Below are 13,914 nucleotides of genomic sequence, written 5' to 3' on the forward strand. Positions count from 1 at the left end.
TTTACTTAAGTAAATGTTCCGTAAATCCACCGGGCTCTTAACTCCCAAGTATTTCATCTTTGATTCCACCCACTTAAGGGGGAAAGGATCGGGCCACCATTGCCTTACTGAACCTAATACATCTAATGCTTCTGACTTGTCTAAATTAATCTTTAAGCCACAAAATTTTCCAAACTGTATTTGTATCTCCATTACTTTTTGTAATGAGTTAACCAGCTCCATTAAGAAGAATAACACGTCATCAACAAAAACAGCTTTTTTAAACTTTCCTTTCCCACCATAAACCCCGAGATTTCTGTGTCCTCAGCAATTTTTCTTAAGAGATGATCCATTGTTAAAATATACAAAAAAGCAGACAATGGGCACCCCTGTCGTGTACCACGTTGCAGGTCAAATTCTTGTGACATGTACTCGTTCACCAAGATGATGGAGCCTGGATTTTGATATAGAACAGATATATATCTCATGATATTTTCCCCAAAACAACACCATTCCAACACAGAAAAAAAGATATGATCATACCATCCAGCCAAAAGCCTTTTCAGCATCAAACCCCCACCACAAGAGCTGGTGTATTTTGCAATTTACATTGTGTCATTGCTGTCAATAGCCGCACAATATGCTGAGCCGCTGTACACCCCTTAACAAACCCAACTTGATTATGAGAAATTAGGGAGGGTAGTATAAAATTTAATCTGCTAACAATAACTTTGGCAAATAATTTCAAATCAAATTTCAGTAACGAGGGGGAGATTAAGATGGCCACCAACTGAGAAGTGCTGCAGGAGCTCTATCTCTCTGTATAACTATTTTGATTTTGCCTGTTTTACAATGCTTACACCAAGAGAAATGCAAAGCTGAGGGAGTACATTACTAGTTCTCCCTCGCTGGTCTCACATCAGCCCCTGACTGAGGGTTTGTTTTTTTTGCAGTAACGCCAGCAGCAAGACAGGGAGCAATGGCTATTGCGGGGATCGACGCTGAGCAAACGCCACCCTACGCTGGCCAAAGAGATCTCCTTAAACCTCGGAGCGCCAATTATAACATCTCCCCAGAGGGCTTGGACTTCTTGTCGGCCTCTTCTGAGGTGAGTCGGGGAGGGCAGATTTTGGAAGAAGCGGCAGCAGAGGAAGCTGAGAGCTTTGTCCACTGGCCGCAGTGGTAACTCTCACTACTGCCAGAGAGGAGTGCCCTGTTTTGGGGGCAACTGGAGTGGCAGAATTCCTAGCTGAAACCTTGGCATCGGCTCCACTTTGTGATTTGGGAAATGGCGTTGCACTGAGTGCAGGCGGTGTGGCGTTGGATAAGCCAGTTTTGAAGATGGGACTTGTTAAACCTCCTGTGATCACACTAGATGCCATTTGGAATGCATTGGTCTCCTTCGAAGCTTCTATTTCTTCTTTAACTAAGATTACTCTGGATACTAACCATCGTTTTTTGGCTAATGAAAAATTAATTTCTTCATATAGGACTAAATTGGCAGCCATGGTTACTCGGGTCAGTTTGATTGAGAAAGTTCAACATGCCTTAGTTCAATCTGAACAGACACTCTCTAAAAAGCTTAAAAATATAGAGAATTCTTTGCAAAGTTTTAACTTAAGTGATTCTAAATTTTCCCAATCTAAAAATGATTTCTCCTTTAAATGTATTTAGAAATTACATCTCTCAAGTTCTCAAAATTCCAGTGGCAGTGATGCCAGTAGTAACCAAGGCCTATTACTTAACACAATTTGAAGCGGGATCTGATGTAAGCCAGCTTGATCTTAAGGACATTCTTGCATATTCTCGAGACTGATATTTCTAAAAGAGGAACTTTGCTAGTATCTTTTGCCTTCCTGTCTGATAGAAATAATATCTTAGCGTTTTTTTTTTCGTAATAGATTACTTTTGTTCTATGGGCAGAAATTATGGATTTATCCTGATGTTACCAGAGCAACCCAACTTCGTAGTAAATGATTTCTTTCTATGTGATCTGAGGTGTTATCTAAGGGGGCTCAGTTTATTTTGCGATATATATACAAGTGCTTATAACATATCTTAATGTAAAATATGTATTCTTTGAACCGTCACAACTCCGGTCGTTCCTAAATTCACATGCCTAAAGTCACTCTTCCGCAGAATCGGCTACTATGAATATAATGCTGGTGTCTGTTTTATTATTATTCTTTTACCTTATTTTCATGGAAAATTTTGCTCTTTTTATCTTGAGCTCCCCACTCGCCTTTTTTTTCTTTTACATTGAGGAATGTATAGATGTTTTTCTTACTTATTTAGGTTATCGTGATATATTTTTTGTCATGCATACCCAATATTTTCTGGAACAAGAGATTTTTGTGTTCATTTGAAAATGAATGAAAAATAAGATTTAAAAAATTCTGTAAAGATATAGGCCTATAGGATGCTGGACTTGTAGGATCTTTGCCTCCTTTTCAAAGAACTCCTATATAGTTATTTATTTTTATTTATTTATCGAGTTTTATATACCGTTGTTCAGTTTTGCCACCACAACAGTTTACAAAGTTTAGATGTTTAACAGTTCAAAAATTTATGTGCTTGTTAACGAAGTTATTTTAGTCATTATAAACATAGTTTGGTTGTTAAATTGTATATAAGCTTTCTTTGCTTTCTTGGGAAATTTTCCACACCACCATCTCAAAATATTCTTTCAGGAATTTCCCAATGTGAGTTATCAAGATTTTATAATAATCAGCACTTAGCCCATCTGGGTCCAGTGCTTTATGTAACTGACTAGACTTTATACAGACCACAGTTTCTTGAAGCTGGAATAGACTGTTAAAAAACTCTAATTGTTGGTCAGCATTTCCAGCCTTTTGAAGAATTTCTCCCCCTCCTGCCCCTCCACATCAACTGTATTATTTGTGTACAACTGCTCATAAAACTCTTGAAATAACTTACAAATCTTTGAGGCCAATGTTTCTCTAACTCCCTGGGCTGTCCTTCAACACTTCTATATAGGTTTTCCCCCTATTCACTTTAACCATATTAGCCATAATTTTCCCTGCCTTGTTCCTGTTATGACTGTGGATCACAGACAGCTGCGACCACTCTTATTTACATCATGTGCTGCCGCCCTCTCTTCTTTGGGTGAACTCGCATCTGTGGCTAGCCACTTCCGACGCATGCCGCCCTGTCCCGGGACTCCTCATGGCAGCAGGGATGCCGCCGACCTCCATATCTCCTCCGGCCTTCCTAGGCGCGCGTGCGCGATACTCAACCCACCTTTAAGGATGCTAGGGCAGGAACCTCAGGGGCGTCTCCTCCTATAGCCCTGGACTCTTAAGCACCACCCGGGCCTGGATCTAATCGACTTGGCAACAAGTTCCCTCATTGCTGATTCCTGCTGCAGTCTCCTCGGACCTGTGTTTCTCGTATCCTGTACTTCCTGGAGTGAGACACTCTCCGGGTACCTGCTCCTCGAGGGCTCACTCCTGTCTCTGGCTTCCCGCTCCTCGGGAGGGCCCTGCGCCTCTGAAGCCCTGCCTGCCGGCTTCCCCACTCCTCGGGGTTGCTCCTGGAACTAAACTGCTTCTTGAAGACTCAGCGTTGGTGTACCCCGCTCCGCGGGCCATTGCCTTTCTACTTCAGTGACTGTGCCGTGCTCCCCTGCTCCTCAGGGCAGCACCTTGTGTTCTTCAGGGACTGTGCCACGTCACCCCGCTCCTCGTGGCAACGCCTTGTGTACTTCAGTGACTGTGCCGTGCTTCCACACTCCTTGGGGCAGTGCCCTGATTCACTTCAATGACTGTGCTCACACTTCCCCTCTCCTTGGGGTAGTGTTTACGTGCCTTGCCAGAGACTCCATTGGGCTTCCCCGCTCCTCGGGTAAGTCTACGTCATTTCTCCTGTGCCGGATCACCAAGTGGCTCCGCCCCTCGGGGTAGTTCCCTCGGCACTCCTCCATACTCTGCTTCACATTCCCTATTCCTCGGGGTCTGCTCTGCACTCCACCACAGTAAGTTCCTACTCTGGCACTTGCACCCACATCCCAGCCTCTCTCTCCGTACTCTCTGGGCTGTGTCATCTGCTGATACAGACCTCGCCTCCCGATGGTGAGGCCCAGTGGGGCTCCTCCCCGTGGGCTGTACCAACTCTCACCTTGGGCCATGGGCCCACTAACCCACGGATCCTAACAGTTCCCAAATTTAAATAGTGTGTGAGAACCGTGCAGAAGGTTTTCTGCGTTCTGTTTTGTATATAGGAATTTAAAGAACATAAGCATTCCCTATATAGTTTTTTGTTCAGATCAGATGGGAAGGAACTCAACCTGACCTTGGCTTTATTAAACTTCATTTCCAAATCTAAAATTTGTCTGTTTAAAAGTTTGGCTTTCCTGATCAGATACACCATTATTTCACCTCTTAACACTGTTTTTTTACTTGTCTCCCAATATAATATTGGGTCTGCGTCATGCTGTTTGTTATTCTTCTCGAATTCCAACCATTTAATTTGGAGATAATCTTTAAACTCCCTATCTTCAGCTAAGTGAGCTGGAAATTGACATTGTTTCAAACCCATTTGTTGATTCCCAGAAGATAATTCCAGCCACACCATGGCATTATCTGAGAATTTAGTTGGTCTGATTTCTACCTTCCCTAGCCAGGCAAAGCAATCAGTAGAAACTAAGATATAATCAATGAGAGAAAGTGTCATATGCGCTCTGGAGATGTGCATCTTGGGATAGATTTTATAAATGTACGCACGGACGTACTTTTGTTCGTGCACCAGGCGCAAACAAATGTATGCTGGATTTTATAAGATACGCGCGTAGCCGCGCATATCTTATAAAATCCGGGGTCGGCGCGCACAAAGGGGTGCACATTTGTGCAACCTGCGCGCGCCGAGCCCAGCGCGCGCTGCCTGTTCCTTCCGAGGCCGCTCCAAAATCGAAGCGGCCTCGGAGGGAACTTTCCTTCCGCCTCCCCTCACCTTCCCCTCCCTTCCCCTACCTAACCCACCCCCCCGGCCCTATCTAAACCCCCCCTACCTTTGTTGGCAGATTTACGCCTGCGGAAAGCAGGCGCAAATCTGCGCGCGCCAGCGGGCTGCTGGTGCGCCATCACCCGACCCGGGGGCTGGTCCGGAGGCCTCGACCACGCCCCCGGGCCCACCCCCGAAACGCCGCGTCACTCGCGGCCCGCCCCCGAAACGCCGCATCACTCGCGGCATGCCCCCCGACACGCGCGTCCCGGGGCTTGCGTGCGCTGCCGAGCCTATACAAAATAGGCTCAGCGCGCGCAGGGGGGGTTTGGGGTAGGTTTTCGGGGGGTAGGCGCGTACCCCTTTGAAAATCTACCCCATAAGGAATATCTTTACCTTTCCCTAATCTGAGTAAGAAGGAGGAGGAAGAAGATTTATCCAAGGTTGGGTCACTCACACAATTAAGGTCTCCAGCTAATATCACTGGACCTCTTCTGTTAGCCAAATCCACAAAGAATTTATGGGTATATATAATAGGGGCATATATGCTGCAAAGTGTCAGCTCCCATCCAAATAACTTCCCTACCACCAAAACAAACCTCCCTTCAGCATCTTCATAGGTGAAGATATGTTCAAAAATAATTTGTTTCACATTCAATATAGCCACTCCCCCCTTTCTGTTGTTGGCAGGAGAATACTAGACCTGCCCTACCCATTCCCTAACTAATTTCTTATTTTCTGGGGCTGTTAGGTGTGTTTCTTGTAAGCAAACAAATCTTAGCTTTTTGTCTGCATAAAGACTGGAACATTTTTGTTCTTTTAATTACTGATCCAAGCCCAGCTATGACTCTCACATTTTCACCCATATTTAATCCAAAACAAAAAAAAAAAGAGCCACCGTAGTCAGTATATATATAATCCATTCGGCTGGACTGCCCCCCTACCCCCGGCCTGGAGAGCCAGCATAAAATCAGCCTAAAATCTAAAACTAACTGATTGTTGCTGCCATGAAACTGCCTGATGAAAATTTATTTAAATTATTCTCTGTTGCACATCGCTAACCCTCCCTATTCCCTCCCTCCCTTCCCTCCCTCCCAACCCCTCCCTTTGACCCAACAGCCAAAACCCCCCAAAAGGGGTTAGGAAACCACTTAATAATCTGAACAGATGCCACTCCGCCCCTCTGCAGAGAACATCATCACCATACCCAATCATTGTCAATAACAGAACTTTTTATATTTGTTCTTCAGTATTAGTCCTGAACCCTACTACTAAGCCAACAAAATCATAGTTAGGGTAGGTATTTATAGAACTTTCATCTGTTTATCAAGAAGAAAAAAAAAGATTCCTTCTAGATCCAATGGAAAGACTGTGCATATTCCTTTTGGCATTAACCCTCTTGAGATTAAATGTCTAAAAATTATTTTTGCTTCCATTGCTGGCTCAAACATATGCCAAGTACCATTTACCGCCATTCTGAGTCTCGCTGGGTATGTAGTGAGAATGTGATTTGCCTTTTGAATAATTCAGAACATCGCGGTGAAAATTCTTTCCTTTTTCCCTTCATGGTCTAGTTTAAAAGGGGCAAAATCTATGGGGTAAATTACAGGCAAACAGTGCATCAAAACACAGAGTTGGCTTTCTATGAAGAATATGAAAATATAAAATATTAGATAGAATACAATTCACTGGATTGTGGACAGTTTGCAATCCTTTCCTTCAGAAGAGCTTCCATTACTTTGCCCAAAACTGAGATCAGAGTAACCGGCCTATAGTTTCCAACTTCTAGTCTGTGACCATTTTTATGAAGCGGGAACATATCTGCCCTTCTCAGCTCCCTTCCTCAGGCCCGTGAAACTACTCCCATCTCCAAAGATCCACTGAAGAGGTCCTTCAGTGGGACCCACTAGAACTTCTCTGAGCTCTCTTACTATCCAAGGATTCATCCCATCCAGTCCCGCAGCTTTGTCCACTTTCAGTTTTGCTAGTTCCACACAAACATTCTCTTCCATAAATGATGTGATATTTACCCTGCAACCACATTTACCCTTCTCAACAATCAAGTATTTCTCCAAGCCATTCTTCAGTGAATACCAAACAGAAGTGTTTGTTTAGCATTCCTTCCTTTTCCTCCTCTCGCTGCATTGTTTCTCATCTCCTTTCAATTGTAAAATTTCATCTCTGGCCTTCCACCTTTCATAGCCATACTTGAAAAAGTCATCACCTCCCTTCACCTCTTTGTTACCTTTTCTTACAATTAAAGCTCTGTAAAGGGATGGGGTGCAGTTTGACAGAAGAGAAGCGACAAAAGCACTTTACTTTTTTAGGGGACCTATGTCTGATAATGGATGAGAAAACCTATGTCCTTATCAAATCCTTCTGAAGATAATTTTCAAAAGCCATTAACCCGTGTAAATGGCTACATAAACAGGTAAAAATGCTTTCTAAAAATTGTCCAGCTTGTAAGCAGGTAAAAATATGTATGTTGTGCCACAATGCGCATAGCGGGGGAATTCCTGGGGTGGGTAAGGGCAGGGAATTCAACAATGCACATAGTTTTATATTTTCAAAACTACACGATTTGATTTAAGCTGGAAAAATATATCCTCAGATAAAGCAGTTGCAAATCATAGCAGGTAGGTACTTTTTCTTTAGGCAATTTTCAAAAGGTGCAAAATCTATGGGTGAAATTACAGTGCATCAAAACACAGAGTTGGCTTTCTATGAAGTATACGTGAATATCAAATATTAGATATTATTCTTAAGGGCAAAGTTGTTCTTTTCTGAGTGACTTTAGCATGTACTTTTTTTGAGATGAGGGGTTACTAGAGGTGTGTTTAAGGTTGGGGGAGGAAAAGTACAAGCACAGAGTGTGTTTTCAAATTTTTGCACACCACTTATCCATCAAACATCTACCCAATACAAAAGCAGGTGCGTGTGACCATGTGTGTTTTATATCTGTGGAAAGTTTCACGGAGCAAGAACATGTGTGCTTTCACTTTAAAAGTCGGGGCACATCCCATTGAGCAAAGAGCATGCACAGGCTTTGCCCCAATGTGCAAAGTTTAAAAATTGCTCCTTACTTATCCATTAGCAAAATATGAATAAAATATCCAAACAAATATTTTAATGTACTACTGGTTTTTTGAGAGAAATCTGTGCGTTCCCTGTTGGTATTGATTACATGGTTTCTTTTCTGGTAATCTAGAATCTGGTACTTGCTGAAACCAAGGAAAAAAAAAAAACTCTCATAGTATACAACTGGTACAACCAAAATGAATTACCATATAACTTGCTTACCTTCCAGAGGTCAGGGGATCCTTCGGTGAGCTTGGCTTTTATGTTACAATATTTCTGGGCTAAGTGTAAGCATTCTGTTCCATAATCCAAGTCGTAGTCATTGCACTGTTGTGAAAAATGTATAACTAAATTATAGGCAACCACCTCTAGTCAAATGACACCATACAATGCAAACAAGGTGACTTCAAATGACTCTTATCAAACATTTTTTGAACAATGTTTTGTTATGAAATGTTTAAACACCTACTGACAAAGGAAAAACAACTACATTAAATATAATCAAAAATCTAATCATAGAATAATATGTAATGGGTGTAAGCAAGCCTGTCAGGGGGTTATACCTAAGACTTCCACCAGACTTCTGGGCTATTAAAGATCTGGAAATTACAAAAAGTTTTTTTTTATAAAAACATTTTCCTAATACAGGAAATTCTACAAAATGCAGGATCAGGAAAGTGTTTTACATGCAAAACACACTGTGAATGGCTTTTTCTGCCATAACCTGCTGATGACTGATACATGTCTCACTTCAATCTTACCTTTTACTTCTCAGATTGCTACTATTAAGAAGATCATGTTCCTCCACTGACATGTCTTGCAGCTCCACCAAAAATTTCAGGAATTATCACAGATCACTTACACACAGGGGTCAATTTATGGGATTTTTTGATCAAGTCTGATTTCATCAGACAAAATCGTGTTGATTGCACACCAAGCAGTACGGGGTTTCATCAGCCCTGCAGCATTTGCTCTGTGTGTAATGTCAATGTCCACCAATAACATCTGCATACCGTATTCAGCATACACTGGCAGACTCCGGTTTCAAGTCTTCAGCCATGATTTATGTGATCCGCTGTCCCTGTGACAAGTTCTATGTGGACAGGTGATACGAAAGATTCATATGTGTATCACAGAACTCCGCAGTTGCATTAAAACACTGAAATTGGTGGCTCCATTAGCTTCACATTTTGTAGAATTTGCTCATCCTATCAACACCCTACAGTTCTGCATTATTGACCATGTCACCATCGACTGGCAAGGTGGTGATCTATTGCAACAAGAACAAAGATGGATACATTGATTTGGCACTGTTGTTCCAAGAGGACTTAACATGGAATAGGATTTGTCCTGTTTTTTTTTGTGATCAATATGCAGTTTACCTTTGCTGACAGCTCTTTATGCCAACACTGTGTTCTTTTTGACAATGCTGTGTTTTCTGTATTTAAAGCTGATTTTTAGTTGTACTCACTAGCATTCTAGTCTACCATTGTGATTGGTCAACTTTTTTAGTTTTTTCAGACCTATCAGAATTGGTCCTCTTGATTACATGACTTAATCACATTTCCTGACTAGAAAAAGTCTGGATATACAATAGGTCGGCATCCTTGGCAAGGTTTCAAGCACAAGATGGACATTCTGGTTTTGAACTTGTGAGGCTGAGTCATAGTCAGATGGTCAACACCTAAAGATAAGTGTGGTTATTTCCTTGTCCACTAATTTTTTGCCCCCTAAAACAAGTCTATGGATGAAACGTTAGCTAATGTCGGGACTGTGGGTCATCTCGATACTGCAGGTCTTCTTAGTGGGACTATTATCAGTTACCCGAACTCATCCTGCAATAGCTGTATATACTGAAAGCACATTATCTTTTGTCACATTTGAATTTTTTAGTCAGTTGATGTCCATTATTTGTTGGTGCTTTTACGTGCACAGTGACAAAAAATGTATTAAAGAATCTTTTGTGATTTCCAGATCTTTTAATAAAGATGAATGATCGAGAAGTCCGGTGGCAGTCTTTGGTACAATCCCACAACAGGCTGGCTGACAACTGCTACATATTATTCTATGATTAGATTGTTTTTATTATATTTGGCGTGGTTAACTGCTTTTCTTCATATGTGATACCTACCCTTTTTAAGTTTAACCTTCACATACCAGTGGGGACTGGTTTTACCCCACTGCATGTCTTTGGAACTGACAACATTAGTCACACAGGCTAAACATCAAAGTATTATACTATATAATCCACTAGCTCTTTAGTAAATTTCTTTATGAACTCAGCTTCAGTTAGGGTGCAACAGATATATAATCCACTGCCTCTTGCTTCGCAATGGGTCACAAACAGTATCAGTCGAATGCTCTAAGGATCATTCATCTGCAGGGTTTGTAGCCCTAATGAAATATGTTTATGCTAGTAAAAAACCTTTTTATTTATGTCTGAACTCAACAAAGTGTATAAACCTTTAAAACCCCACCCCATACTCAGATGATATTTATGTCAGAACTGTAATACTCTGATTGGCGGTACAGCAACTCATCCAACCTGTTCCATAAAGCCACTAGTAATCACAAATGTAAAGAGACATAGGCCCATATTTTGGCGCACAGGAGGTGCCTGCATTAGAAGTCACAAAATCTCTAAACAATAAACTACTCATTTGAACATAGCTCTAAAGTACTGAAAAATTCATAAACATAAAACAGCTTCACTTCTAGGCAAATTGATTTGCAAAACTAGTCATTTTAGACATTATAATAATATCGTACTAAATCTGTGCTTAACAGAAGCTTTCATTATACAAAATGCCAGAAATTCATACATTTTTTTCACTGAGAAGTAGGTTTTCAGAGACACCACAATTCCACACCACTTGTTTTTGTTACTAAATTATAAATGTATCACTTAAGACAGGGGATCTAAAACTATGGCCCATCAGCCATATCTGGCCCAAAGGGCAATTCTGTCCAACCTTCCAAAAACTTCACTGCCTGAGGCTGAATCAGCCTGCAGAGCAAGATTTGCAATTTTTCTTTTATTTTTAATCATGGATGGCGATGGAAAAAGTAGGAAGTCCTGGTGGGGTACCCAACCACCACCAGCAGGTCAGGAAGTCTCCTGCAGTGACAGGGTAGAAGAAGGTCATGTTGGGTGGTGAGAGCATAGGAGTCGCTAGAGAGTGGCAAACCCTTCTCACCTCAATTTTATACACTGGATGGGGCATAGAGAAAAACCATAACCCTGTCCTATTGGATCAGTGACAGTCAACCTCCCTTCCCCCTACTCCAGCCAGCAGAAAGTCATGTTGAAGCAAACATCATCTCTTGCAGCTCTTACTGTGAGACCAGCTCCACGGCAGCAGAAGATGACATTATCTTCAATGTGACTCCCGCTGGTGGCTAAATAACAAGAGAGGCCGGGCAGGCTGCCCTGGAACCTATCCCATGGCGGCCAAAGAGAGAGGGATGACCCAGCGAACCCCATTCCACTAGTGGTTGAAAAAGAGGCCTGGGCCCACTAAGCCTGTGTATGTATGTGTGTGAGTGAGGAAGAGAATGTAAATGAGAGGAATGGAGAAGGGTGAGAGGACAGAAAAGAAGTATGAGAGGAGGGGAGGAGAGGGGTGAGAAAGGGGAGGGAAGAAGAAAGTAAGAGTGTATAAGCAGTTTGAGTGGCAGAGGATATGCCACAAACGCGTCTCCCTGTGATTCACCCCCTCCTCCTGTCCCCAGGGGAGATATGCAATTTAATGAAGAAGGGGTAGGCAGATTGCCAGCTTCCAAGGAATATTTTTACCCGATCTGCCATATCTCTGCAAGAACTTTGTCATCTACCTCTCCTCTTCCACAGCATTTGAAATTACTGAAAGGGCAGACTCCAAGGAACAACCCTCATCCCCCTCCACCTGGCCCTCTCAGTGATTTGAAATCTCACGTGCAGCCCTTTATTTAAAAAGTTTGTATACCTCTGACTTATGTTACAGATATCTGTTGAACTCTATCCACAAGTTCTGCTTCGTGTGACAAATCACCATATCTAGTTTATAGATTTAATTCCTTTAAGTGGAGGAAAGAAACATACATATTTCAGCATGTGCTTAAGGCAAAGGGAACCAAGAGACTTGTACAAAAAAATCAGGGACTATGTTAGAGAGCAATTCAAAAACCTATGGACCCCGTTTACTAACTACAATAACATGTTTATGTTTGCTAAATGCTGAAACATGTTACCATACATTATTTTGAAATAGTGCACGCTGTTCCAGGGCCTACAAATCCGGTGCTATGCAGGCCAAATAAATGAGCTCTGTTGTATGCACATGCATGCGGAATAATGCAGATTGTTAAAAAGTTTATGACTTGGGGCCTCGCCTCCCCCGCCAAACACCACTATTAGCCTCCCATCCTCGAGGAAGCACCAACTCAGGCTCTAAAGTATACAAACCCTGCCCTACCCAATTTTTCACAAAATCCTCTCTACTCCCCCATAGCAGGATGCTATTATTTACCCACACACTTTGCCCCATTTTTCAAAGTGGAAGTATGTACATATTTATTTATTTTTAAATTCGTATATTTCGCCTACAGTAAGTAAATCATTCTAGGCAGATTACACTGCATTTCATTTATTTAAATATTATATACTGCCAATGTCATAATCCTAGACGGTGAACAAATAGTAAACACTCATAATAAAACAAAATTCAACATACATAACAAAAAATACATTTCTATAGACAATATACTGCTGTCTCAGAGTAGATCTTTCATATAATCACATAGCTCAAAGGTTTTGTCTCATAAAGAGTATGCTGAACGAAAGAGATAAGTTTTTAGCATTACTTTAAAAGACTTTGTATAGTCCAACACTTGCAGGTCATAAGAGAGTTCCAAAAGATTGGCGTGACTATCGAAAAATCACATTCTCTCGTTTCAGCCAGTTGAGTCTGCCACACATTCTCTCGTTTCAGCCAGTTGAGTCTTCCACACATTCTCTCATTTCAGCCAGTCGAGTCTGCCACACAGTTTGCAATTTCTAGTAGACCTCTCTGTGGAGAATACAAGGTTCTTATGGAATTATAAATATGTAACAATATTAGCTGATGGAAATAAGTCTAGTGATAGCAAACTAAGCACAAGCACTGTGATCTTATCCAGTACAACTGACAAAGCACTGGGGAGATATGTTCCCAAATAGATTGACCTGAAATAAGTCATGCCACTGAGTTCTGTGACAACTGCAACTCTCGCATTATACATTAAAAAAGATAATAAAACATTCAAAAATTAAAATAACCTTAGCATAAAATTCCACATTAACCCCACCTCACAGATGAATGGCATACTTACCTAAGAAAATGCTTTTGCGTAATAAAAAGCTTTCAGCTTTTTCTGAAAAAGATTATACTCATCAATCAGAAGTAAATCATCAGGAATACCATTCCAAAAGGAGAGACCTATAATTGAGAATGCCTGCTTATACCTCTCCTGTGCAGGAGCATCCTTCAATGATGGTATAACTAAAAGATCCTTATTAGCTGAATGCAATATCTCAGTAGGCAGCTAAAGTAAGAATCTAAGCTGGGGAGTAATATGCTCCCAGGGCACACTTGAAGTAATAAGCCATGCAGCAGCAATCTGACTCTATCCAGCATCTCAACATTCAAGAAAAGACTCAAGACGTGGCTGTTCACGCAGGCCTTTCCTAACTCCAACATTACTTAACTCCCTTCAATCAACATACTTCGCTAGTAATAGCATTAATAGCCACCCCTTATAATGTTATTATATATATATATAAATATCTGATCTTCATTTTCCTTCTTACTCCAAGTTATTGATTCCCTGTTACATGTAACTGCTTTTCTGCACTATTGTTCAAATTGTAAAGTTTATTTT

The 13,914-nt window shown here is 41.4% G+C and overlaps 1 protein-coding gene across 1 annotated transcript in view; it reads right to left on the reverse strand.

The window, feature by feature from the left end:
- The window catches only part of CRPPA (CDP-L-ribitol pyrophosphorylase A), a 490,539-nt gene that overhangs the window by 241,864 nt on the left and 234,761 nt on the right, over window positions 1-13,914 (reverse strand). Inside the window, exon 4 of the mRNA XM_029589010.1 lies at window positions 8,239-8,343. Within this exon, the coding sequence (XP_029444870.1) occupies window positions 8,239-8,343 (105 nt within the window). The remainder of the gene's footprint in view (window positions 1-8,238; window positions 8,344-13,914) is intronic.

This window comes from Rhinatrema bivittatum, chromosome 2, assembly GCF_901001135.1.
Source record: "Rhinatrema bivittatum chromosome 2, aRhiBiv1.1, whole genome shotgun sequence".
In the NCBI taxonomy this organism is placed as follows: Eukaryota; Metazoa; Chordata; class Amphibia; order Gymnophiona; family Rhinatrematidae; genus Rhinatrema; species Rhinatrema bivittatum.